General features: G+C 33.5%; 1 protein-coding gene across 1 annotated transcript; it reads right to left on the bottom strand.

The window, feature by feature from the left end:
• Nucleotides 1-428: 428 nt before the first annotated feature.
• Nucleotides 429-17729, bottom strand: LOC120074546 (kinesin-like protein KIN-14A). The gene is made up of 23 exons (XM_039027701.1): nucleotides 17517-17729; nucleotides 16556-16679; nucleotides 16201-16287; nucleotides 15943-16113; nucleotides 15703-15809; nucleotides 13695-13826; nucleotides 13414-13589; nucleotides 12613-12774; nucleotides 12103-12194; nucleotides 10610-10761; nucleotides 9600-9773; nucleotides 8662-8808; nucleotides 8422-8571; nucleotides 6518-6589; nucleotides 5381-5436; nucleotides 5063-5288; nucleotides 4447-4638; nucleotides 4157-4348; nucleotides 3432-3782; nucleotides 2505-2603; nucleotides 1940-2080; nucleotides 1695-1853; nucleotides 429-1190 (listed from the first exon to the last, which is right to left on the bottom strand). The coding sequence occupies exons 1-23, from the start codon at nucleotides 17727-17729 to the stop codon at nucleotides 735-737; spliced, it is 3831 nt and encodes a 1276-aa protein (XP_038883629.1). The 3' UTR covers nucleotides 429-734.
• Between the last annotated feature and the right edge of the window lie 9199 nt (nucleotides 17730-26928).

Here is a 26928-nt window from a genome sequence, read left to right as displayed (position 1 = left end):
TCATTTTTAGTATTGGGAAGAAAATTCATATTATATTATATTAAATTATATCTATTATCAATGAAATATGTCTTTTAACCTCTAAACTTTTAAATTTACATATTTAGTTGTCCAACTTTCTAAATTTTTTAATTCACAAATCTATAAGACACAAAATTTAAAATATAGAAATTCATTTGACAAAAAATTCAAATTTATAGCTAACTAAACAGTTTATTTCTAAAATTTTAAATTTATGAGGGGGATTATCAGACAATTAAAAGTTGAGACTTCTTAAATTACAAAATTGAAATCCAACCTCAACCATATTAGTTCTGCAAATGCCCCAAATGATCCTTTCTTGGTTTGAGTTTGTAGCAATGCTCCTAATAACAATGGCCAGAAATGATGCAGAAGAAAAGCTTGGGAGAAAATTAAAAATTGCTGAATTAAAAGATCTAAAAAGACATTCAAAATTTTCTCTTGTATCGACATTTTGAGAATATTTCTAGGGAGAGAGGCATTAATTTTAACAACAATTACAGTCAATTCGACAAGTGAAGTGTGGGGGTAGATGTCTACAAATACAGATTTTGCTAAGAGCAACAAAGACCACATAAATTACAATACAACAATGCTAAATATCGTGGACAACCTCAGGAGTTTCCTCAAAAATTATGTTAACACACAAGCCAGGCAGCAGCATGTCAAAGTAATATGGCTACCAAAAGAATGGGCATCCACAAACTTCGTATTCATGATCTTACATCTTTCAATACTCCTCCTTTTTCAAGCTCCCCAACAAGATCCCTTAACGATGGGACTTTCATGGCCAAAGTTCGGTATAGTCTAGAATACCGTGCTCGGGTTCCATCTGCTGTTCTTGCCAATGCAAGCAAGCTGAGAGCCTCTGGAAGCTGAGAAAATATTTGTTTGAGATCCTCCAAGCTCATGTTTTCTAAAACAGATGGTCTGGGAACAACTCTCACAATTTCACCACCTTTCGGTTCCTGAACCCGGGCATCGGCCTTGATGACCAATTCTGAATTTGAGTTTGCCCCACACTTGATGATAAAAGGTGTTGTTGAGCCTGTATTGAACTGCAGGACATTCCACTGAGATACATCAGTTTCTGCACCAGAACTCGAGTCCACAGACAGTCTGCGATTGTGTGATGTTGCTTGATAGATGTCATCTTCTTCTGGAGTTAACTGCAGTAAATAAGATTAGAAAAAATATAAGATGTATGTATGATATATACAGGCCCCAGCATAGTACTATATTCAATCCAAGATTTGAAGGACTTGTGCACCGTATGAAGGCATCAAAAGACTTCTTTACATCTGAGGTAAAGTTCATTCTGTAATTGATATTTTAGAAGAATTCAGCCAAGGGCCTAAGCTAGTATTTGATTGAATTTTTTTCAATTACTATATTATAATGATGAGTGAAATTTCCCAACAAATGTTTTGTAGGGATTCCCCCTCCCGCCCCAATTCTTATAACAGACGGAAATTTTCCCACCCTGCCTCCTCGTCAGCATTAATAGTTCCACATACAACACCAACAAACACTTACTATAACCAATCTCCAAATGAGAAGAGTCAAATTGAATTCAAACGTAGATGAATAAACAAATAAAAGGCAAGAAATTAATTCATACAACAAGAAAGCATGTTGTACAAACTGGTACAAAATTTGAAAGATTCACATACCTCGACTACCTGACGAGCTTCTGTAATTTGCCTTCTGGCACAGGGATGATCAATCTCGAGAAGAGAAGGCATTTGTTCCATAAACTCATCGAGAGACGCAAGCAGCAGTTTTTTCTTACTTCTACTCAAGGCATTTACAGAGGCCTGTCTTATAATATCCTGTTTCAATGAATATATTCGTAAATGCCTGTTGACTGACAAAAGAAAAAGAAGAGAAAATTATAGAAATTTATGTAGTAGATTACCTTTACTTGCTTCAAAATGCCATCAAGGGAGATGAGAGAGGCAAGTCTTGCATCTTCAACCGCAGTAGAGGGATTTTGGATAGGTGAACCACCATCTTCCAGCATAAGTAAAGCTATATCATTTTTCATTTGTTGTAAAATCTGACAACATTAGTTTTATATATCAGGATATGCTCAAATATAGGCAAATAGAGAATGAAAAAAGTTACACAGATAATGTTTAGCGTTTGGGGTTTAGATAACATTTACAAGCATTTACAGAATAAATGCTAAAAGCTATCTCATTTTTCACTTTTGCATTTGTAATAAAATCTGATGACAAAAAGATAACATTGCCAATTTAGCTTTAACAGTAAATGTTTATTTAATCAATTTCGAAGAACACGACAAAGAAAGAAAGCATGAGAGATGAGCATTCGTTTCTTGCCACCAAACATGGAACTGTGTTCTTTAAGGTGTTATGCTTATCACAAGTAATAAATTGACCAACTACATAGATGAGTGAAACAGAAATTATTCCTGGTACTTGACGTGCAAACATGGAGGTCAATCAAGTATGAAGTACCTTTCTTCTCTTATGATCGACTGACTCAAGAGCTGATCGCAACTTTGTAACTTGAGCTGCATCTTCTGCCTCTTCCATAGCCAATGTACCAGCAATGTCCTGATAAAATAGAAAAGATGTACATAAAAGTCCAAAATATCATGGTCTGTTTACCCCTTCCATGTCGAGGTTGCAAAATTTAGCAGGGGAGTTATATAGGAAGATAAGATCTATTATCCAGGTTCTTAACCAGTTGACTCCACAAATGATTTTCATCTATGTGAAGAAAGGACGCAGTGTTGAAGATGATACAGTATGTGCAAAAAATAGAAATCCTGTTTGATGTGCTCAAGTGGAAGGACTAGGATGTGCTGGAATTTTCCGGTTCCCATGCAGCAATCATGAAAGAGCAGCATTATTTTTCTGAACAAGACAGCAACCGATATCGGCCAGGATTTTTCCTTTTTCCTCTGTGCATTTTCTTTTTTGAAAAATATGAACATAAAAACATTAGTGGTTTTTAAACTCATGAAATATTTAAGACTGTAGGCAAGTAGTCCGATGAAATTTGAACCAATAATATCCCAGTTGTATCTAAATGAATTTGGGCCAAGATTGATTTATTGACGAGAATTTGGTGACAAGTGAAAATAGAGGTTTAGGTAGCTTAAAAAATGACTTTTCCTGACTCTAAGAAAATGAATGGGGTTACCATCCTCAAATAAGCTGAGGTGATTAAAATGGATTCCCATTAAAACTGTGTGGATCAATCAAATTCACACTGTTCATGATTTGACATGAAAAAGGTCAGACTGCATCAAAAAACACAACTTTTTACACGATGAACGTTAACTTTCAAAATATTTTCACAAGCAATAACACGAAAAAATCATTCTAAGCATTTATTCGATTTTTCAAGAAAAGATTCAAAAGAAGATAAAAGAAAACCTTCAAGTGCTGCAATTGGGAAGAATAGACCCGTTTTGTATACTCGGAGAGAAGCTGACCAAGAGCATCCGTAGAAGGAGGCATTGCAGCACCAAGTCCACCCATCCAGCCATCCATGATTGCTGTTGACAGAAGTTCCAGCTGACCAGTTGTTCCCCCAGCTGCATCGTCTCCAGTAACAGACAAATATTCAAAGTTCTCTACTAGCCATGACCTAATCTGACGCTGCAGCTCGCCAGCTGGAGTATGTACAAATAAAGCAGCCAAAGCCTTATTTCCAACAGCAAAGCTTTTTGCATCCTCGTTAATTTCTCTCAGCTTTCCAGCTGTCACTTGCAGCCTCGGAGAATCCTGTCCAATACAGTTCAAAGCAATAAGCACAACTGTATTGTAATAATATACAATAGAATTTCCTGAAAATGTATGAAACCATTATTTTCTTAAGATAAGTTAAATGTGAAACAGAATATAGAAAGTTGGGAGCAAATTATCCAGTGGGAGGGAACTGAAGAGGGCATGATCTCATGATAATATGCATTACAAATTGTCTGACGAAGTACTTCCTAATTCGTCTCCTACCACCAACTCACCAGCATGTGTGCAGGAATGCACAGAACAGTTTTTCTTGATATCTCTAGTGGAAAGGGGAATATATTCATATTGATTATCAGCATGTGTTAGTTCAGATAGGTGGGAGGATATCAAAACCATGATAAAAGTACTACCTGATCAAGACCCCGAATTTTCGATACAACTGATGAAAATCTGGACTTCTTTTCTGGCCGAAGAATCACTTTAAAGCCTTGGATCTGCTCATCCATATAACGAACAGGAGATCTACCTGGACTGTTACCCCTGCTGGAGCTTCTACTGCGCCCAGTGCTTGCCTTTTCAAGAAAACACTCAACAGGAGAGACCTGCAATCGTAAAGATACAAGGACCAAACATGATGCAAAGTCAAAGAAAATGTATTTCGGAGAAGAGAAAGATGGAAACACATTAAAGATTTAGAAACCTTGATGGATTGCAGCTCCGGTGACCTGGCAAGCAAAGATCTTATGTACAATATTCTAACTCGTGAAACAAGCATCGTGTCCATCACCCTTCTTGGTTCCATCTTACGGATGAAAGAGAAAACAGCATCTCTTATTTCAGCCAGTATTTCATGCTCTCTAGAAGCACCTGCTTTAATAACTGCGGCTAAGACCTGCAAGATTTATTTCCAATCAATTGGCTAAAATGTTCTTCTCATCTTACCCCAGTAATCATGATAAACCTTATGCTGGAAAGAAAGTTTGTTTTAGAAGAAGAAGAAGAGGGGGGGAGGGGGGGACAAAAAGTTTACGGTATTCTGTGCCTATGTCCCCACACAGCTCCCGCCAGAGAAACATAGCCCATGACAAAACTGATATTAGCGATATTGCTAATTGATGAATTGATGAAACTTTCTAGTCCTCAAACAAAAGGTGCTCGAACTTTTAATCAGAACCAGCTTTAAATAACACAAGCTTATGATAATCGGCTTAGGTGAAAATAAATAAATAAAAATATCATTAAAAAACTTTAAGCAATAAGACTAGAAAGATGGACATCAGTAGTTAGTGTCCTCTCTAAATTAAACTTATATATACCAGCATTAAAAGCTTGTTTGCACCATCTGAAATAGCAGCAGGGCTGTCATACTGTTCAGGATCAAAATCATTCAGAGCAGATGTAAGATACTCTCCTGCTGGGGTAGTTTTAACCTTATCAGAACCAGCTTTAACTAAGGCAAGATTTCCCTCAGCTTTATCTACAGCTGATGGAGAAGGAACAATGGCCATCGAGCTCCCTTTACTCTTGTCATTGATATCATTTCTGTTTTAGCAACCAGGGAGTTTGCAGCATTTATGAAATAGCAAGTAATAGAACTGAAAAAGCATTTACAAATTTCAGATTTGACTAAATACCTGCCAGGATCCTGAGGTTGAACATTCCCAGAGCCTTGGGGTAATGTACTTGGCAACTGAAAATTAAATAAATAAAACCGTCAATATAAGTAATACTGTAGTACCATACAGAATACCAACAATAATAGAAATAGCCTATAAAATGCCATATATTAATAGGCATGGTAACAATACTAGACAAGCTAAAAGAACCTAACTAGTTGAATTTCTCATAAGCCATATGATTTGTGGAAATACCGTTGAATACCTGGATATAAATAAAGTCCAACACATTATGATGATAGCCATAATACTCTAGATAAAATTACACATATCAAATGTCTATCACATTGTAGCTGCTTTCTTGTATTCTTAGAACTCAAGGATACAACTGTAGAACCTAGAGAACAGATACTACTCAAGTAAGGACTTAAGCTCATGCAGCTTTGTTGTATTCCTCATAGGAGACCAGCAAATGACCATGATCATATCCACCAGAGATGCCATTTTGCCGATGTTGTTTGGACTTGTTTCTTCCCAGCCTTACGTTTTGTTTTGCCAGCTCTCAGAGTTGTAGTGAAAATATTGCATAGCTTCTCCACAATTTGCCTTTCCATGAGAAATGGTTGTTTTTATGGCAGGTCGGAGTTTGTGCTATTTTGAAGGGTCTTTGAAGTGAGAGAAATAATAAAATCTTTAGAACTGGAGAAATCTTCTACAATTTTTGGTCCCTTGTTAGAATCTATGTTTCTCTTTGAGTTTTGATAACAATGTCTTTTTGTGATTACATCGACATCTTATTTGTTACCTGATGAAAGCCCTTTTTTGTAGTTTAACTCTCTTATGTGGGCTTTATTTTTGTGTGGTTGTGTATTCTTTCAATTTTTTTCGATAGAAGTTAGGTTATCCATTACAATAAATAAAAAAATATATAAAATAAAATAAAATGTCAAGCACATTGCATCCTTCATGCAAAATCATCGAAGAATGACACTAGCCAGACTTTTAGACAATAAACCAATTGAACATGCTGATGGAAGCTCCGAGAGAACAACAAACCTTAATATAATTAAATAACTAAGCAGAAAGTTCAAGAATCAGAAGCAGAAGTTCAAGCTTGTACCCAGTAAATTCAGATCCCCAAGAGAATATGTTTACCTGCGGAGATCCAACCAAAGATGCTTTCTCTGTCAACCTGTCAAACAATTTTTCATTTTCTTCATGTAATCTCTGCAAAAACAGGACAAATTCAGACCCTATGACAAAACGACTTAACTGGAGCATGAGAGCGTCAACCAGCCAAAGAATTGGAAATTGAATTCAAACTAGTTAGATATACACTAAAACATGAAAAATAAGCTGAAAGCCTAAAACAATATGGAAGTACAAAACTCTAGGAATTTAGCAAGAAAGATTAAATTCCATGAGTAAGCATCCCATAGATGAAAAATGCAGTTCATTTATGGCGTGTTTACTCTTATCCTTAACCTATTAAAAAAAATAATCTTATCCAAGAAGAAGTTCAAATTTTTTGGATTGACGTCATTAAAAGCAATAGCTTAGGAAATGTGAACAGAAAGGAATCTATACATCTTTGAAGAGAAACAAGCTTTTTATGAGGAGAGATTAGATCTCTCATTTTCTGTCATATGGCTTCTTGAGGTGCTCTTTCCACAGATTTCACATTGTTTCACTTATTCAATTAATTCTTGGTGGGACACCTTTTTTCTTTTTTTACTTTTCAAACTTTTGTTTGGGCAGTTGTTTGGTAATTTAAAGTGTTTATTCCTGCTGGGATGATCTTTTTAAGAAAAAAACATGGGACAACCCACTTGACCCAAAACCATTTGTAGGATATTAAATCCTAATTGAACTCATTTCCTCTAAGTTCTTTATCAAACCCATGACCCTTATTCACCGGAGGATCCATGAAGGAGCCGGGGGGACACTCTAGAAAATATTATTTATATATATATATACTTACTTTTGTTCTTCCAGTGTAAAATATTATGTATATAGAGTCTGCTATTTATCACCAAAACCGTTGCTTGGCTTATTGGCTCTGCTACCCACCTTGTTGCACAAGCCAAGCACCCCCCCNAGTATGCCTAATTTATTTAATTTATTTTTCTTTCCATATTTGTCTGTATTTTTTACTTGTAATTTGTAAAATTGAATACTCCAAAATTTGAATTTTGTAAATAAAAATAAGATTTTCATTTTTCAAATAAAAATATATATTTATTTTCCAAACTAAAAAGTTAAAGACTTTTACCATAAATAAAAGTACTAAAAAATTATCACCTAATTAATTAAGATTTCTAATTTTCATAATAAATAATTAAAATAAAACAAACAAGATTTTAATTTCTGTAATGAATTTAAATTCATTGATACAAAGATTATTAAAATATTATTTTGACATACACATTCTATTTTTATTCATGCAATTTAAAATGCTTAAATTTAACCTTTGTATTTTATACAAATCTTCAAGTTCGACCTCCTTATTAATTTGAAGTTACTTTTATATAGAACTTGAAAACTAATAATATTCTTATGTCTATGACAGAGTAATTTTAATTTTAAGTTCATGGCAACTTATTTTTAGAAAATCAATTTCATATAAAGATCTTTAACTCAATTTTAGAAAAGTTTTACTATGGATTTCAAGTTGTATTTTTTTAGTTTATTCAATTATAAATTTTAAAAAAATAGTATAAAATTATGTATATATAAATTTGGGTTCTCAATATCTATATTGAACAAATAGATATAATCCACAGTAGTTTATTGTAGTTTAGTAATCTATATTACTCTAATTTGAGTATTACATGCATCGTGCCCTCCTAACCTAAAATCCTGGGTTCGCCACTGCCCTTATTGACCAATAGGCCAACTCATTATGGTTCTTGCTAGGGTGATCTAAAGATTTTTTTTTTTTTTCTTTTTAATTTTTAGTTTGTAACTTTTCAAAAATCAATTAGAGACTTCTTCTTGTTCAATAAAAATAATTATTCTTATTGAACGCATTCACCAATATGGAATTTCAGAGAACAGACCTCTATAAGAGCATCACGTTTTTTGAGCTCCTCTTCAAGCTTCTTGCTTACTGCAGAAGAATCCATGCTATCTCCAGTGGCCTTGGATGGTTCTGTGCTCAAGGACGATCTAACTTCGTTCACTTGTGACTCTATGCTTTTAATCTTTGACTACATGAAAAAAAAAGTAATACAATTTCCATCAATTCAAAAATATACAAATTATTCAGGTCAGGAGTCCTGAGATAATCGAGAACCAACCTGCAAATTCTGAATGGTTGAATCTCTCTGTTGTATCTGCAGTTTCTGCTCTTGCTCCAAATGCAAGAGTTGAGCTACTTGATTTTTAAGCTGAGCATTTTGTTCCTTCTCTGTCTTAAGTTTTTCTGCAAGTGAAATGTTTTCCATCTGCATCATATAGAACACAACTCAGTGACATTGCTGCTTGAAGAAGTAATATGACAAAAACTAACACCAACGTGGGAAAAAAATGACAGAATTATTTTGAAATTAAAGCAATAATGCTGCCTGAAAGAAAAGCTTAACAGAAAAACAAGACATCAAAATAGTCATTTGTTAAAGAACAGAATATACTTAGTTTCATAAAATGTCAATCAAGCCCCAGTGACAGAAAAAAAATACTTAAACAGAAGACAGGGTTCAAGCACGAAAAAAGGGCTTCAACCTGATGAACAACTGTATACACACCTCACTTCAGAAAAATATACGAGTAAACTATTGCATTAATCTTTTGAAGCGAAGCATAGTTCTAGTCTGCAACTGTTTTTTGGAGTATATCAGTTGGCTGACCATCTTGATACGAAATATTCAAAAGAAGACATAGAACTGCTAAAAACCATAAGATTAAAATAATATAGAACTGACTGACCATCGACCGTTATATATGAATTAAAATAATAATTCGATTTTCTTTTACTTCCAATGGGATCTATAACATAACTGTGGAAATAGTTTATCTGTGCTTCTTCAGAAAGACATTTTTTCAATTAGACACAACCAGACTGAAAATGGAGAAGATTTCTGTTTATAGATCCCAAAACCCGATTTAACTGCAATCATCCTAAACCTTATACTTCATAGTTTACATGTAAAAATCAAGGGGGAGAAATGCGAAACCAAAAAATAGATTACATTGATTGATATAACTGTGTAACATAACAAAAACATAAGTTAGGAACCTTTAAATCTGATTGCAGGGTAGAAGAAACTTTCCACGCCTTCTGTACTTCATTGAAGAGTAAAACACACTGGTCATTAGCATCTTTCAGTGCATTTTTCAGTCCCAAAACCTCTTGTTTCACATCCTGAATTTCTTTTTCCTTATCAAATAATTCCTTACGTGCATCATTTGCCTATAAGAATTGGTAGGACATGAAATTGTGAGTAAGACAGATATATTCTCAATATACTTCCATTTAGAGCCCACAGTTGCCCCACCAATGATGCATGTTACATCATATATTTTTTTGTACTATAGACTTTTTTCTTAATAAGAAACAAATTTCATTGATTTATTATACTAATGATGTAAATATATTTTTCTTTTACTTTCTTTAACAGAAACCTTTCGTTAGAATAAGTGAAAGAATACAAAAAGGACTTACAGAAACACTGCCCAACGAAAAGGAGCATAGATCCTAATATGTCGGTTATAGGAGCCCATTAGCAACTAGTCATTATCATTAATTATAAAATATATGTTCTATAAGATTAGGACTCCCATATTTGTCTATATGACTATAATAAATGGTATAGTGATGAAATATTATTTACATATGCACTCTCTTAGGCTTCCAACCTATCACTGCTCAGCCAATCAAAAAGTAAAAGATCTTCTCAATGATATTTAGAAGCACTATTTAAGACTTCAGATCAGCTCCCAAGCCTGGACCAAATATAAACATGAGTTATTTTCCTAGCTTAAATCTTGTTTTTACTCTGTGTTAAAGTTATAACTTTCTCTTTGATTAGAAATTCCCTCTCACAGACGACTCTAAGTTTAAAAATCAAGCTTTAAATTACTATTTACTACTGAGTCCAGGCCAAGGCCATTCCACAAAATTTGGTTCCTCATATTAAGAAGCACTCTAAGTTCAAAGATATATCATTCAATAACAAACTAGGTGGTGACTGTATTGAACTTCATCTAGACATGTGACCACATTCAATTAAATATATTAATACTTACAATATCTCTCCATTTTTTAATTGTATCTCGATTTCCAAGACTTAATACAGCATTTCGTGCTCTTGCAGAGAAGTTTAATGATGATAGTGTCTCTGATAGATTTGAAGCATTCGGGCAGAGGTGGACAATCATCAAAGTTTTTGAATTCCCACCTGCATTAATTGAACCCATTAAGCCAAAGGAACCATGTCTAACACCTGGCAACCTTCGGATAATGATATAAAACATTAACTGAAAAATCGAAAGCAAAAGAAATTGCTTGAGATGAGAATGAGGCAATGAGCCTGAAAGAAAACTTTTCATTCGATAATATGAGTACCACATAATCACATCTTTTTTTAGTGTTTATCCTCAACACTGCTGGAGGTTATTATTTGATAGTTTTAATATCAGTTGGATCTTCTCAAACTCATTGAAAAGAAATGTTTCACAGCTCTTATTAATGCAGGTTGAGGTGGAATTCACAGGTTGATTTGCTTTGAGTAACACAGTCAAGGCCATTCTTTCAAGTTTGGAATCTTGGATGGAAAGAAACCGATATATTTTTCATGATTCCTTTCAAATTTCTTGTGCTCTCTTTGATGCGGCTCTTTAAAGGCTTCTTCTTGGTGCTCTCTCTCCAAATCTTTTGAGGGGCTTTCAATTCAAGACATCTATCATAGCTAGAACGCTTTTATAGTTTCTTCTTAAGTGTCCTGTTTTTCCATTTATGTTTCTTTGATATGTTTGAGTTTTTTTTTTTTTTTTTTTTTTTTTTTTTTTTTGAGGGGGGGGAGAGATGCTGTTTATACTGCATTCAACTGTCCCTTAAGTTCCAAATAAACATGCACCCAGGATTATTATCCCCGGAATGATATGAGAGTGGCCAATTCTGAGGCAAAAGAGAACATTGGTTCATTGGTTGGTCCTTACATGTAGTCACAAGGTTCTTTTGTGTCAGAATGCCTCTTTTACGCACCAAATTGTCGGCTCTCTAAACTACAGAAATAATTTTAGGTACAAGATTTTGACAATAATCTTTAATTGAAATACAAAGGTAGACTTACAAAAAATCTTAAACAAAGTTTCATAAGCTTGCACAATGAAGAAAAGTATTTAAGCATTGAGAAACCACACTAGTCCAGTCCAAACCTTATAGTGGACACTAACCAAGGATATTAAAATCTTTCAAGTTTCCAGAAAACAAAATATTGAATATTGAAAACAAATAAGGAATCATACTATTCTGGAATATGGTGTCATTCATAAGTTTGTGATAGATATGAGACAAACATGTCACTGTCACATACATAATGTGCCCGTTTAAAAAATTCATTTTGGCATCAAACATTACCAACATGTGCAAAGGATTAGACATAATATGAAGTATAACAGCGTGCACCCTTTTCTTGATATTTCGGAAAAAAATCATTTTTGTTAAACCCTGCAACCCCTATGTCATGGTTGATGATTCTAGCCTAAAATAACTTCATACACCAAAAAGATTACCTTACCTATTGAGTCTGCTAGTATTTTTGTGAGCACTGAATTCTCATATGGAACAACTTCCTTCTTAGAAGTCAAAGATGACAAAACATCTCCCAACCTACAAAAGCATATCATAGTATCTACAGTGAGGTTGGCATACGTAAAGATTTTTTCATTGAAAAGAAGTTGAATTCCACGGATCAACAACCACCATTTCATATTTCTAGAAATTCATCAAATCCCAATGCAATTCAAAATTTAGCCAGTAATAAATTTAAATCAACTTTCTCCTTTAATTACATATGATGAAAATCACAAGAAAATAAAACTTTTGAAAAACCAATCCGTTGGTTTGATTTTATTAATCGCAAAAACAAAAAACAAACAAACAACAAAAATCCTCAGAGATTAAAATTTTTCAAAATTGAAACAATAAATCCATCCCATTAATAAACAGAGGATACCTCAAAAATTAGTTTAAGAAAATACCCCACATTTAGTGTGCTCAGAAAATAGTAAGATTAAGTTAAACATACGCTGAAAGTGATTTCATGACATGCAGCAAATCTGTGACCCTCTCTCCACTATCATCTTCTGTAATTGAACCCTCACTGCCAGCTAAGTCTACAAGAGAAAGCTTGCTATACGTATTTTCACTGGTGATCAGATTGGTGTAATATACATGTATCGTGGTGATCCTGTAATAGTCAGTTCAAAGCCTTGTGAGATGATGAACATACAAGCAGTGTAAATACTGAAAATAAATATCGAAAGCAGTTATATATACAAAGCAAACATGAAAACCAGACTAAGATATAATGTTTTTTTTTCCTTCGGCTGTAATATTAGGAAAGAATTATCCAACCCCTCCACTCTAGCAGGTTTTTCTATCAGACTCTCTAGTAGACTTATGTTACAGATGTCTTGAAAGAAGTACTAACAACTAAATGTGGCTCCTTGTAACATTACATTCTGCAAGTATAAACATTATAAATCAAATTTACAAAATGGAACAATAAATATGTGCATATCATAAAATAAAAATTAATTAATTGTGAACAACAATTCCACTTGAATATTAACATTCACATAGTTTAGACCATAAATTATACCAACAAAAAAAAATTAATTGCGAACAACAATTCCACTTGAATATTAACATTCACATAGTTTAGACCATAAATTATACCAACAAAAAAAAATTAATTGCGAACAACAATTCCACTTGAATATTAACATTCACATAGTTTAGACCATAACTTATACCAACAAAAAAAGACAGAAAGAAGCGGAGAAAAGAGGATAATAAAATAAAAACAACCAGGTTCAAACCATACAAATGAGTAACATTCAACTTCAATAAATCGTTTCCCCGTGCATTAAATGCTGCTTTCAAAATTCTAGAGAAGTCCAATGGGTTGTCTACTTTTTCTTGCACAAGTCCTGCAAACAACTCTGGTGAATCAACTTGGAGATTTGAAGCAATAACTGATTCAGCGAGCAAATCCCTGATCTTCAAGAACATGAAAGGGCTTCAATATATTATTGCATAGAGCTCAAAGATGGAATCTAAAACTACAATACAATTGAGAATGGAAATTTAGTAAGGAAAGGGAACCTGTTCATTATAAAGCTCGCAGACAGTAACAAAAAATTTAAATCGAGAAGTAGAGGTTGAATCAGAATTGGCTAAATCAAATAACTCCTCAAAACAGCGAGCATATAAACCACGGTCATGGCTGGATCCTTCCTGTGCAAGAAAAATAATAAATTGAGAAAACAAATCTACCAGCACAATATGCTCAGAAATTGGTAGATGGTAAGATCAGATCATAAAACTACATATGCAAAAAAACAAGCACTGATGAGACCAGAAAACATTTTTTAACCAAGTGCCTGAGTGAAAAGATTTTGGCTATTCCATGATGGATGGAAGAAATGGAGGGAGATAAAAACAACTACTACACTCATAATCCTAACAGTCATGAAAAACTACTACTTCCGATTAACACCTCTTATGTGGAAAAAAGGATGGGAGACATTGACCATTTGCAGTATGAGTTTACGACTGTGCATACAAATGGTGGAGTGTTTGTTTGGCACTTTCATATAGATAGTACAGATGTGATCTTTCGGTTTTATGGTGTTTAGAAGTTGCAAAGCTTCTATTTTGGGACTTAATATTTGCAGACACATACTTTTGGTACCTATGGTTGGAGAAGATGGCAAGATTTTTTAAAGATCCCTGGAGAAGGTGAACAGAGTTATAGGATGTAATTAGTTTTATTGCCACTTACAGGATCTGACTGCCTTATTGTTATAATTATTATTTAATTTTTTTAAAAAAGAAAAAAAAACGAAAGAAAAAAATAAAGAAAGAAAAAGAAGAAAGAAAAGAAGAAGAAGAAGAAGAAGAAGAAGAAGGTTGCAATTACTCTATTTTTTTTGTTTGGATAAGAAACTTTTTTTTTCTGGAATTACTGTATTTTAGAAACTGAATCCCAATAGGAAGTCTTTTCCTGATTCCTTGGCTTGATTCTAGATGATGCCTCATCTCAACCCCTTTTTCCTGTATGCAATATACTCGGTCCCTTTTTTATCATAGCTCTTGAATTACTATGAAAAGGAATATTGCAAGGGTGGACAAATGTTGATCTTGTGAATCAGCAATAGTATTCATCTGATATCTCACAAGAATCAGATTTTGACAAAATTGTATTTTGCAAATATAACTTTACATATACCTTTCTTGCCCTTTAGGCTAAGATCAAGAGTAAGAATAGTTTCTTGACAAATAACTTTACATCAAAACCAAATTTGTTTCTCAGCATTTCTCTAACTCTAACTCTGACCCTAACCCCTTTTTTGTTTAGTAACAAAACGAGGCTCGGCAATACAAATTCTAACAAGAGGCTGCTAAATGAATACTAGTTTCTATTGTATTGAGTTTAGCATCCTGAAACGGAAACAGTGAAATCAAATTTGACTGGTTCATAACAACACAATTACATTTTACTTCAGTAAATTAAGTTCATATGTAAATCCAAAATGTTGGGCAGCTCCAATATTAACAAAAAAATATGAAATTCGATCAAAATTAAATTGATTTTTAAAATGAACTTTTGAAATATTTTCTAAAATGAAGGGAAAAAAACTTTTGAAATAATGTATATTTAGTTGATTTCTGAGATACTAATTTAATTTATTTAAGTAGATATAGAGAAGTAATTAACAATAAAGGTAAGATCCTACTACGTCCTTACAGATAAACTTTATAATACCAAACACATATATCTTTCACACTCAATACAATCCTTGCCAGATAAACACACAATAAATCTTCATTCCTAAGCGCCAAAGTGAGCTTAGTTAGTAGTAATTGTCATGACCTCCTTCCCTAAAGGTCAAAGATTCGATCTCACATCCCCTTAGTTGTTGTACCAAAAAAATAAGCCTTCATTCCTAAGCATTAAGATACCCATAAGTAATTAGCATAACAGCCCTCACCCAAAAAAATCAAGTACTGATTAGCATATGCATAATGACACAATTAAGAAGCATCTGCATTGGCGAGAGAGTAGAAGGAAGGAAAATATATGTCAAACAAAGGGAGACAAGAGACCGACCATGGTGTGCGTCTTTCCTGAGAATGTTTGTCCATAGGCAAGTATAGAAATATTATGTCCATCCAACGCAGACTGCACATAAGGCTGAACATCACTGAACAATTCGGCTGCACATGAAATAACAATCCAAGAAACATTAATAACACAACCATAGTATATCTATATCATGATTTGAATAAATATTAATAGGAAAACACAAGTAGGACCAGTTGAGGTAGGGAGAACACACATTCCTTTCACCTTGTCCAACATGAGGTCCATAAACCCTGTCAAACTCAAAATCCTTTTTGGGGTTAGAGATGGTATCATCACCAGTGATGATGCGGACTGTGCTTTCATCAGGAAATTCAACAACAGACGGACCTTCCTCCTCAAATGGTGGTCTAGTTCGGCAAAAAACTTTTATGTTCCCTGAAATTAATAAACCAGTTATTGTAGAACCAAATTTTACAGGTTGTCAAATTTATAAGAAGGAAAACACATGGAAAATGGGTGTACCTTTGGCTGTCAACAAGTCATTAAACAGCCTTCTTTTTTCATCAAGTAATGGACCAATTCTAGCCTGAGTTTCAATGGCCACTCTATCTGATATTCAGATATGAGAACACTTTAAAACCTACCAATAATTGTGCTTAAATAGGAATTCTTAGAAATATATAGCATTTGAACAAGGAAAACCAAAATCAAAACCACACAGATTTGCATGGTTCTCGTGAATATTATCTCAAATTCGGAAGGCTACAACTACAATAATCTGTCAATCTCATAACATCAAGTTACTTATGTGATTTAAAATCTAGAAACAAGGAACTTAACATGGAAAATATGTATACAGCAGTGCTCAATGTCTTACCTAGCTTACGGGTCTTCTCTGCAAGAACACCGAGATACCGAGTAACTCGATCAAGTTTTGCATTCGAATATTCCTGCAGTTCATTTGCTTCTTGTTTCAACTCCAGGTAATCTTCTTTAGCTAGCTGTCAAAATAAACACCGAAGTTCTTAACGAGTACATGAGATGAGCCAATACAGAGGTCCATATATCGCCTGTAATGCCGCCGACTTGATACAATATACGTAAAAAAACCCCATGAACAGGCAAGCCAATATCTAGAGACTGAAATAAGGAATCAAGAATAAGTTCTAGATCTTGAGAAAACCTCGAATCTGCCACTTGCTTATGAAATGAATCTAACGCATAGCAAAGAAACGTATTAGGTGGTTGTACAGAGTCTACAGACAACTTGAATACGAAGGTCAAGTCCTTCACATGTGCTTTTACATCAAATATTTTTCTTTAACCGATGCCTGAAAATGAATAGGAAATCAAAACCAAGAGCTGCTGAGGATTCCAAGTCCTCCACCTGTGACCGCCCATTCATCACATTTCAATTGGCTGTTGTGATTGCAACAAGCACACACGGCCAAACCATGCATGCCTTCGCCTACACATATGGAATTGCATCGGTCCAGCGAAGATAATTTTAGTCGATATACGGCCTAGAAGCATGTTGCCATGTCCTCGTAGGAGCAAGTTAATCGAATTCACTAATAGACGCACCATTTCACCAAAAGTTATAGCTTGGCAATGGCAGCAGTATTAACCAATACATCCCTACGATGGCAATGCTTGGGACACTAAAACCGGTACAGCCCTCCTGGCTACTCTCATTTAAAACGCAATGCCACTTTTCAGCATCAAATTAAAAACAATTAAGAACAAAGACAAGCAGAAAACTCAACTGAGGAGCTCACAACAAAAAAAAACGAAGAAGAAGAAGTTGATGGTAACAATTGAGAATTAATTCCGAGTACCTTAACTTTGTCGTTTAATCTCTGAACCTTGGTGACGAGTGAGTGTTTCGAGAGCTCCAAACGTGGAGAAGCTGAAGACGAGGAAATTGAATACCTCCGAATCAAAGGAGCGCCTGGCTTGAGCTGATCATCCTGCTCAAAAGACGAAGAAGACGGCTTCCTTGGCTCAAACCCGCTCACCTCCCAGTTCCATCGGTTCCTCTGCTCCCCCATTCTCCTCCAACAACCCTAACAAGCTCAAATTAGAGGAATCCAAAGACGGGGTCGCCGTCCGCTCCTCCGTCTCCGCCCTCCTTCCCTCTCTTCTCTCTCTCTGGCTTTGTCTCTTCTTCTCTTGTCTTAGTGATCATTCGTCTAATCTTTGAGCTTTTAACCAGTAATGTTAGGGAGCGATAAATGGAGGGAGTCGATTTGGTTTTTTTGCCATTACGTTACCCTAGACGACGTCGTTTTTTAATAGTGGGGGAATTTTAATTCTCTTTGTAATTTTCTGATTATAGGACACAAACATTACACAACACAACGAAAACTCTCTAGCCCAGCCGTTTCATTTTGGCTCACAAAAATATTCTGCGCTCGTTATTACTTCACGTCTCGCTCTCATTTGTGATAAGGCAAAGCACGTGATCGCGCGTGTGGATTGCTTTCTTCGTTTCCCATGCTGAGCTGGCAACGTGGGTTCATGTTTGGTGGGCCACCATGGACCACCTTTGTTTGGGCTTAATTTATTGTCTTAATGGGCGCGGATGGGGCAAAGCAGCCCGATTCAAATCGATCCTCTACTTTCTTTTTTCCGCTTTTGGTCTCTTTATGTTTTTTTTTATTATTATTGTTTGCTTTTCTGATGGTGTTTATATTATAGGGACAAAAATATATTTTTCTTTGTTGCTCATCAAGTTTGGTTTAAGTTGCATTTAGTTTCTTAAATTTTTAAACTCAACAATTTATCTATGATTTTTTATTTTTGTAACTGATCCCTTCCTCAGATTTCTTTCCATCAGTAATTGATCGTAAAAATGAGAAAATCATTTAAAACCTGATTTTAAAAAATCATTTTTATTTAAACACTTTTTTAAAAAAAAAAATGTTCAAAATAAGATTATCCTTGTGTTTGATAATGTTTTCTCAAAACTGTTTATGTGTATAAGTTTGTTTTAGTTCGTTATATTAAGAATGTTTTTGTTGATGTCAAATTACCATATAGACCGAATATATTATAAACTAATAATTTGAAATAATAATCAACGAAGTTGGTCATCTAAGATGGTCTCCGTCATAGTTGGCGAGGTGGTCATCAGAGTTAGCCACTAATGGTGGTAGCTAGTGGTCACTAGAGTTTGTTGGTTACAGTGGTGAGCGGAGGTGGACAACGTAGTGAAAGTGAGGTAGATGACATTTGGAATGTCTTAGTAGTTTCAATAATTGTACAAATTTAGGAAGAGATTTACCATTAAACACTTAAGAGTCATATTTCTAAAAGTCAATTTCAAGAATTTATGTTAAATCAATTTATTTTATGAACATATTTTTTCAATTTATATTTTAATTTGAATCGTTGTCAAACACTTGAACTTTTTTTTTAAAATGATTTTTTTCTTATTAAACACTTAAAAAGGTAATACAAACACAAATACTATCCAGAGTAAATCTTATGGATAAGATTGTTGATTGTTGAGTTTGAAATCTCGTAAATCTACATGTAACTTAATCCAAATTTCATGAACTAAACGTATATTTCTTCTTATTATATGTTAATGTCAATAAAATTTAATAGTACGACACTACTATGGAAAAAATAAATAAATAAGTAATTTAAAAGAAAAAAACAAAAAACATCTATGATTAATTCTATTAAGTTGATGCCCACTTTTGCCCAACACCATCTTACTTCCCACCCCATTACCAACTGCCATGATAAACGTGGTAAAATTAACGTTTATTTGATTTTCTTTATTTCTTTCTTTCTTCTTGGGTATAATTTTATGTGATTTCTCTTAATGATGTGTTCGACTCCAATTCTTTTATTGTTTGAAGAGAACCCTAATGAATTTTTTCAGTCTATCTTTAAGTCGTATTTGAAATGCATTTTTAAATATTTAATTTAATAAATAAGTCATTTTAAGAAAAATGAAGGGTTTCATAACCACTCAAAATAACTTTTAAAATATATTTTTTAATGACTTTGGTAAAAAATGTTTAAATAAAAATAATTTTTTTCAAAAACATTTTTTTCTCATATTAATCTAAATTGTCCTTAATAATGGTTAACTTCTCGGTTTCCTTAGCACTATTTTTTAATAAATGAATATTATATGTCCCCGTATGTGTCTATTTCTCTATTTAAATCAAATATCAATAATCTTTTAACTTATAATCTATAAAAAACAAAATGAATGAGCTACAAAAGGTTCGACGAGATTTTTTTTTTTCCTTCTTTTCGTTTTCTTTTTTCCCTAAATCACACTTATGATTTTATATTTGATATTGTATAAACTGCTCAATTTTGTCAAGCATATAAATAGAGTGAAACTTCTCGTTCTAATGAATTGTAAAGTTTTCTGGTCTATAACCATATTAAAGTGTTATCCATAATTCTATTTCGCTTATTTATAACATTGAGGGGTGAGTTTTAGCGGTATTTTGATAAATGTGTTGTCAAGTCAAACGCTTTTTCTACAAATTCTTTTAAAAGGAAGATATTTTACCTCTAAAAGTACTTTAGATGTTTTGTCAATCATTTCTACAAATCTTCAAGCTACTTTTGATTATTGGGGAATAAAACACTTTAAAATATTTAAAGTTACTACAACAATTTTAGGCTTCAATGTAGGTTGAAAAAAGTACTCTCGGATGTATTATGTCAGTTTAAAAAAAACGGATCTTTAATGTCGGTTTTAAACCAACATTGAAGATAGGCTACAATGTCGGTTTAAAACCGACATTAAAGACCTTTCATTTTTTTCTTTTAACATTATTAAAAAAAAACCATTTCAAATTAGTAGATCTTCTCTCTCCTTTCACTTCACTTTACCAAACTCTCTCTTACGCCAAACCCTCTCATCTCTCAGCTTGGTCGGTTGCCTTCAATCCGTGGGTTGTCGTCACCGGTGCTCTCAGCTTGGTCGTACACCTAAGCTCGTGGGTTATCGTCACCGGTGTTCATGGGTTTTCGGTTGGTTTTTGTTGGCACGTGGGTGTTCTCGAGGTGTTCCTGTGGGTTGTCGTCACCGGTTTTGCTTGGATCTCCATCGTCATAGGCTTCTTCCAGTGGTAGGTTATCGTCGTGGGTGTTCTCCGATCGTTTTTCTGTTGGTTTCCATCAGCACGTGAGTGTTCTCGGCGTGTTCTTCGTCGGCGCGTGGGTTCTCCGTTGTTCTTCGCATGTTCTGGTGGTTCTTCGCCGGCGCGTTCTTTAAGTGGGGTTTCAGTCCAGCTGGTTCTGGTCGTAGAGGTGGGTCGCTGACGTTGTGGTCAGCTCGTCGTTTATCAGATCTACCGTCTCAACTCTGTTCGCAAAGGTTCGGTGCTCGCTGACGTTCCAATCTTCGAGCTCCGGTTCGGATCTCTTCAAGTTTCTGGGTTGTTTAAGTTGTTTGCTTGGAAAGATATAATTTTATTTTCATATGAATTTTCAATTTAGTAATTTAAAGGTATTTTATTTTTATTTTAATGATTAAGCTTACTGAAATTTTGAAATGTTTAAATTAAATTAGCTGAAGAATATATACTTGGTTGGTAGTCTTGAAATTTGTTGATTATTGACTGAGAATATAACTGGAGTTAAAACAAACGAGTTTGGATTTACTATTGTGGACCTCAATCGTATTGGACATAGATCAGACCCATTTATTTTAGCCTATCAAGCAAAACAAGTCTTCTATGTAAAAAACCCCCCGCAAATTTGGGTTGGTCAATTGTTTTAACATCTCCACAACGAACGATTGAAAATGATTTTTATGAAGATGAAATAAGAGATATGCTACAAGAGTGTGGTTATTGAGGTATGCAAAGAATGCCCGATGTTGATACATCTATTGAGATTGATGATAAAACATCCACATACATTAGAAATGATTGTGAGGGTAGATTGGATGATAAATAATGTATTAAACATGGTATGTCATTTACTATGGTTATATGCATTTAAATATTAAGATTATATGCTTTTTTTTTTTTTTTTTTTTTTTTTTTTTTTTGCAAATTGACATGGAAAATTCAGTAAGTAGCAGTGAGGATGATAGAAATATGATTCCACAAAAAAATAGCAGAATAAGTATTCCACGTGGCCCAACTACAATGTCTGAGTTGGCACAAATAAGAACATCTGGACAACAATTGGCCGTTGATTATAATGAACATGGACAACCGATTGGATTTGGAGTAAAGAATATGCAAAGTTATATAGGAGTTTGTGTTCGACAACAAATACCTATAACGTATAATTCTTGGAAAAAAGTTCTAAACCATTTAAAAGATAAACTTTTTTATCGTGTAGCGGTATGTTTTCTAAAACTTTAATTCATGTGCATAGTAGTTTATTAGTTTATTGTTTAACTACTCTTTTAATTGTGCAAATATCGTTCGATGTGGACTCTAAGTCCAAACATAGTATACTCATGTCTACATCTAGGAAGTTTTGGACTTTCAAGACCACATTGACTCAAAATTCGTACTTCTATTTAAGGATGAACCCTCGGTCTTGCAATTTCCTCCCCAACAATATTCTCATATAGAGCAAGATCAGTGGACATCGTTTGTTAATGAACGATTGAGTAAAGAATGGGATGTAAGTCATTCTAAATAAAATAAATATCAATATTATCATTGTTTTGATAGGTAACTTCAACTAGATTTGTTGTACATGAAATTGTTCGTCTTTAAAAAGAAAGACGTCCGAAATGTGTATATAATCATCACATTTCTCGGAAGGGTTATACGAATCTTGCCCAAGAATTAGTAAGTTTTTTTACTTAAATTAAACCTTTTATTCTAATATGTTTATGCTAATTAAATATGTATGTTCATGTAGAATATCGAGTGATCCTTCTTATCGGGCAACTTTATGGAAAGAAGCAAGAAAAGGAAAAAATAATGAATACTTTGATGAAGTTACTCAATAATGTGCCAATCGAATTATAAGTTTATATTGTGTAAAGTCTAAGATGACATATATATAATCTCTGAAACTTGTGATGATATAGATATTATGTGAATTGTAATATGGTTTACGGGATAAATTGGCTGAAGTCTATGAAGGTGAAGATGTTTTGACCAAAGCATTGGATACAGAGGAACATTGGGGACGTGTTAGAGAAATGGGTGATTTTGTTTCTCATTCTCATTATTTCAAATTAGTAAAACCAAAGTTCTCAATGAGCCAAGAAATTGAAGGAGGCTCTAGTGAAAAAAATGTTCGGCATAGTAAAGTGTCAAGAGAAAAAACTCACAGCAAACAATTTCATCAATCAAAATCATCTATTGGAAGTGTTGCACTAAGTGCATCTGAAGAAGAAGATACTAAAAAGATGCTTGAAGAAGATATTGAGAAGATGCCTAAAGAAGATTTGGAGGCAATTTATTTGTTTATTTGTTCAGGGCGAGTGGCGTGAACTCTGATTCGATCCGGGTATTCAATCCCACCGCTGAGATGCTCAGTTAACTCCTTAACCTTGATAGGAAGATGGCTAATTCACTGTTTTGGGGTGTTGGTCGAGATAGGTTGGGTAGGGCCCAAAGGTATTTGCCCCATCTCTCTTCCACCCTTTCCCGTGATATAGAGTCCCGCACAATTTCGAAGGGGGTTGATTGTTTGAGGAAAGGAGTTGACTTTTATGCCAACTGATGGGGAGGCCCCTTCTGCAAAGTCTGAGAGTCATTATGAAATTCCAAGGGCTGAATGTAGACTAGCTTCAATCCAGTACCATTTGGAGAGTGCCTAGTTTACAGAGCGCCTATTCGTTGACTTCTTATTGTTCTCTTTATCACTTTCCACTTTCTTACTATTCTCCTTATTACTTTCCATTTTCTTGCTGTTCTCTTTATCACTTTCAACTAAAAGAGCCAATCTACTATAATAATCCTTCCAGAACTCAACTAGATCAGAATGTGACCTTTAAATTTTAATCATATTGTGCTTTAACCATGCATGACATTAGTTCTTTTAAATTTGTTAAGAGGACACCATGTCACTTGACTATAGGAACTGTAGATAATATTGTTGCAGTAGCCACAACATTTGATAATGATGTGTCATGTTTAACTGGTAAAGTTCCGATTGACATTGTCATAGGAGAAGACTTGCCTATACCAATTCACGTGAAGGGAAAAATGGAGTCCTTAAGTCAAGCAATGGGCAACTTTGTAACATGGCCTCGTGAACTTGTAGTTATGGTTGACGAGAAAAATGTATCCCTCTTTTTCAGTATATGAGTTTGGTTATTTATTATTTTTCCTACTTTGAATTGTTGTAACCTTGGTTATGGTAGGACCATTCAACAATTAAGAGCTTCGGTCAGTCCTCCAAATATACAGACGCCAATGGTACCATCAAACTCTTGAATGGACATGTCATGCATAACACGAACGATGTAGACATGATCCGTATCAATTTGGACGAGCATATATTTGGAAGAGACAAATTTATTTATTTAGATCGCGAATGATCTGATCCAATATTGCAATATAGTTGAAATAGGTTACATGTGTATTTTGACATATATTGCGTAAGTATTAATCATCTAGATTCACTCATGTATATTTTGTTTCATGTTTAACTAATAACTTTTACTTTGTTTAGGTATCTTTGGGATGGATGTGGTCATGATATTACAAAGAAGTTTTTTATAATTTATCAAGCAAGAATATTGCCACACATGAAGTTTCAAGATATTCGATTCATAAATTTAGCCAACCAACTAGACTTGGCTAATTTGGACCAATTAGTCATTATTTCATATAACACAAGGTACGTAAATACAAGTTCTTAAGTTATTTTTAATTTGCATTATACGCGTACTAATATTTCAAAATTGTTGCTTATTATAGTTATCATTGGATATTGATTGTAATCAATCTACAAGAAAATTATGTTAATGTTTTGGACTCTATTCGAAGTAAGGTTCAAGACAATTTTCGTGGAGTTATAAATATGTAAGTGTAATTGAATTTTCTTAGCTCTTAATTGAAGTATTTATGTTTAACTAATGTTTTCAAACTATTCAGTAGATTGAAAACATGGCAAGCCAAGCACGATCTCCAACACCATCGGTCTTCTTCAAAATGGAAGCCTGTAAAGATAAATTTGCATTTATTTTCTAACAATTTATGTCCATTCAAACATAAGAATAATTGTTTTCAACTTCTTTATATACAGTATCCCCGTCAATTAGATTATGTAGGATGCGGGTACTATATGCAAAAGTATATACACGAAATAGTTCATATCCTACTACTCCCATTACTAGCCTAGTACGTAAATTATTTATTTTTATATACTAACTTTAATTTAATAAATAGGTGTAAACTTATGTTGAATTTATCTTCTTTTTTTTTCCTCTCTCTCTCTCTTTGTAGTTTAATACAAAAAATGCATATATTCAAGAAGAGATTGACATAATTCGAACCTCATGGGTAAGTTTTGTTGGCCGATTTGTGTAAGGATGTACTTCTTGTTTTTTTCTCAATAGAATGTAAATGCTAGCTTAAAATGAATGCAAATTTATCTAACCATGATCTGTTTATTGGAAGATTTATTTATAATATTTTTGTGTTTATGGGGTATATGATCGCTTGTGTAAGTATTCTATGAAAGTGTATTATTGTTTAACAAATGTTGGTGATTAGTGTGTTTATTTCATATTTGATGAGTATATGTAATGGATTGAAAATATTAATTATTGTTTGTGGATAAATTCATATGTGGAAGACAAATATTGATGGCTTACCATGCAAATTTTTTTTTTTAATAAAAAAACAATGACGGATATTTCCTGCCCAACATGAGACATATAATGTCGTTTTTAACTTTTTGACCGATATTTAAAATGGATTCGACAATGGAATTTAAAAAACAACGAACAATAATTGAAAAAACAAACATAGATTATGGGCTTCAATGTCAGTTTAAAGGGCTTCAATGGATTATGGGATTTAGTTGACAACCAACATTAAAGGATTTTAATATCGGTTGCCTTTAATGTCGGTTTAAAACCGACATTAAAGACAATTGACATTAAAGGGCTTTAATAACATTATCTTTAATGTCAGTTACAACCGACATTAAAATCTTTTAATGTTGATTTAAAATCGACATTAGAGCTCGAAATTGTTGTAGTGAGTAGTCTTTCAAAATTTACCAAAACACTACAACTTAAAAATACTTATGGTCAGTTATGCACTGACCTACTAAAAACCCTCTAAATGATAAGTTATAATAAAATGAAAAAGGATATGCTTTATTAAATTATTACAAATTAAATCTTGAAGTTTGAGCTGATTTATGAAAAGATAAATCATAATTTTATATATGGGACAGATATTTTCAGTTACATTGACCAATCTTCTTTTCTCTCACTACAAGAAAACTAACATTTAGAGATGAGAAAATTCGTCTCTACAGAAAAAAATTCGTTGAAAAATATTATTATTCATTTCAAACATTATCCCTATTGCAGACATCGAATGTAATATTATTTAAAACACGAAATTTTCTCTGATATTATACCAATTGGGATTAAAAATGTGCATCATCTTCCATTATATCATACTATTATATATCTATAGAATCGTTAATATCTACTACAACAAAAAGAAATAATTTATAACAAAGTTAGGATCATGATACATACCAATAAATTCATGATTTATTTTAGAATATACAAAACCAAATGCATTCTTCTAGAAATTGTGAATATTTACCACCAAATTCTATTCAGTTCTGCACATATAAATATTCACATATCAAAACATTTTCAAACATAATTAAGTTACATGATTATCACGAACGACCATGGAAAGAGGTAGCCAAGAAGACAAACAGGAGAACAAACGACAGTGCAAATAGAACAAATATAGGAAGAACCATATACAAAAACTCTTTCAGAGGTGCTTTGCAATCATAACATAACTACAAAACTCTTTTAGTTGCTACCACAACAAGATAACAAACCTAACAATAAATAATCAAGTAACAACACAAGTAACACAAATACTCAATCGCACATAATGAAAGGACCTAATCAACATAAACTCATCAAATCCTAACATAACCATATACATTCTCAACTCCTTCCCCCCTCCACACTTTCGACGATAAATACAGCTATTTTCAACATAACTTATTGAAATGGAAAAAATGACAACTATTTCAGTTGCTACTACAAAGAGATAACAAACCTAACAATAAATGATCAAG

This window comes from Benincasa hispida, chromosome 3, assembly GCF_009727055.1.
Source record: "Benincasa hispida cultivar B227 chromosome 3, ASM972705v1, whole genome shotgun sequence".
NCBI classification, from domain to species: Eukaryota; Viridiplantae; Streptophyta; class Magnoliopsida; order Cucurbitales; family Cucurbitaceae; genus Benincasa; species Benincasa hispida.
The sequence above is the reverse complement of the archived record's forward strand: the minus strand, read 5'-3'. Positions and strand labels throughout refer to the sequence as shown.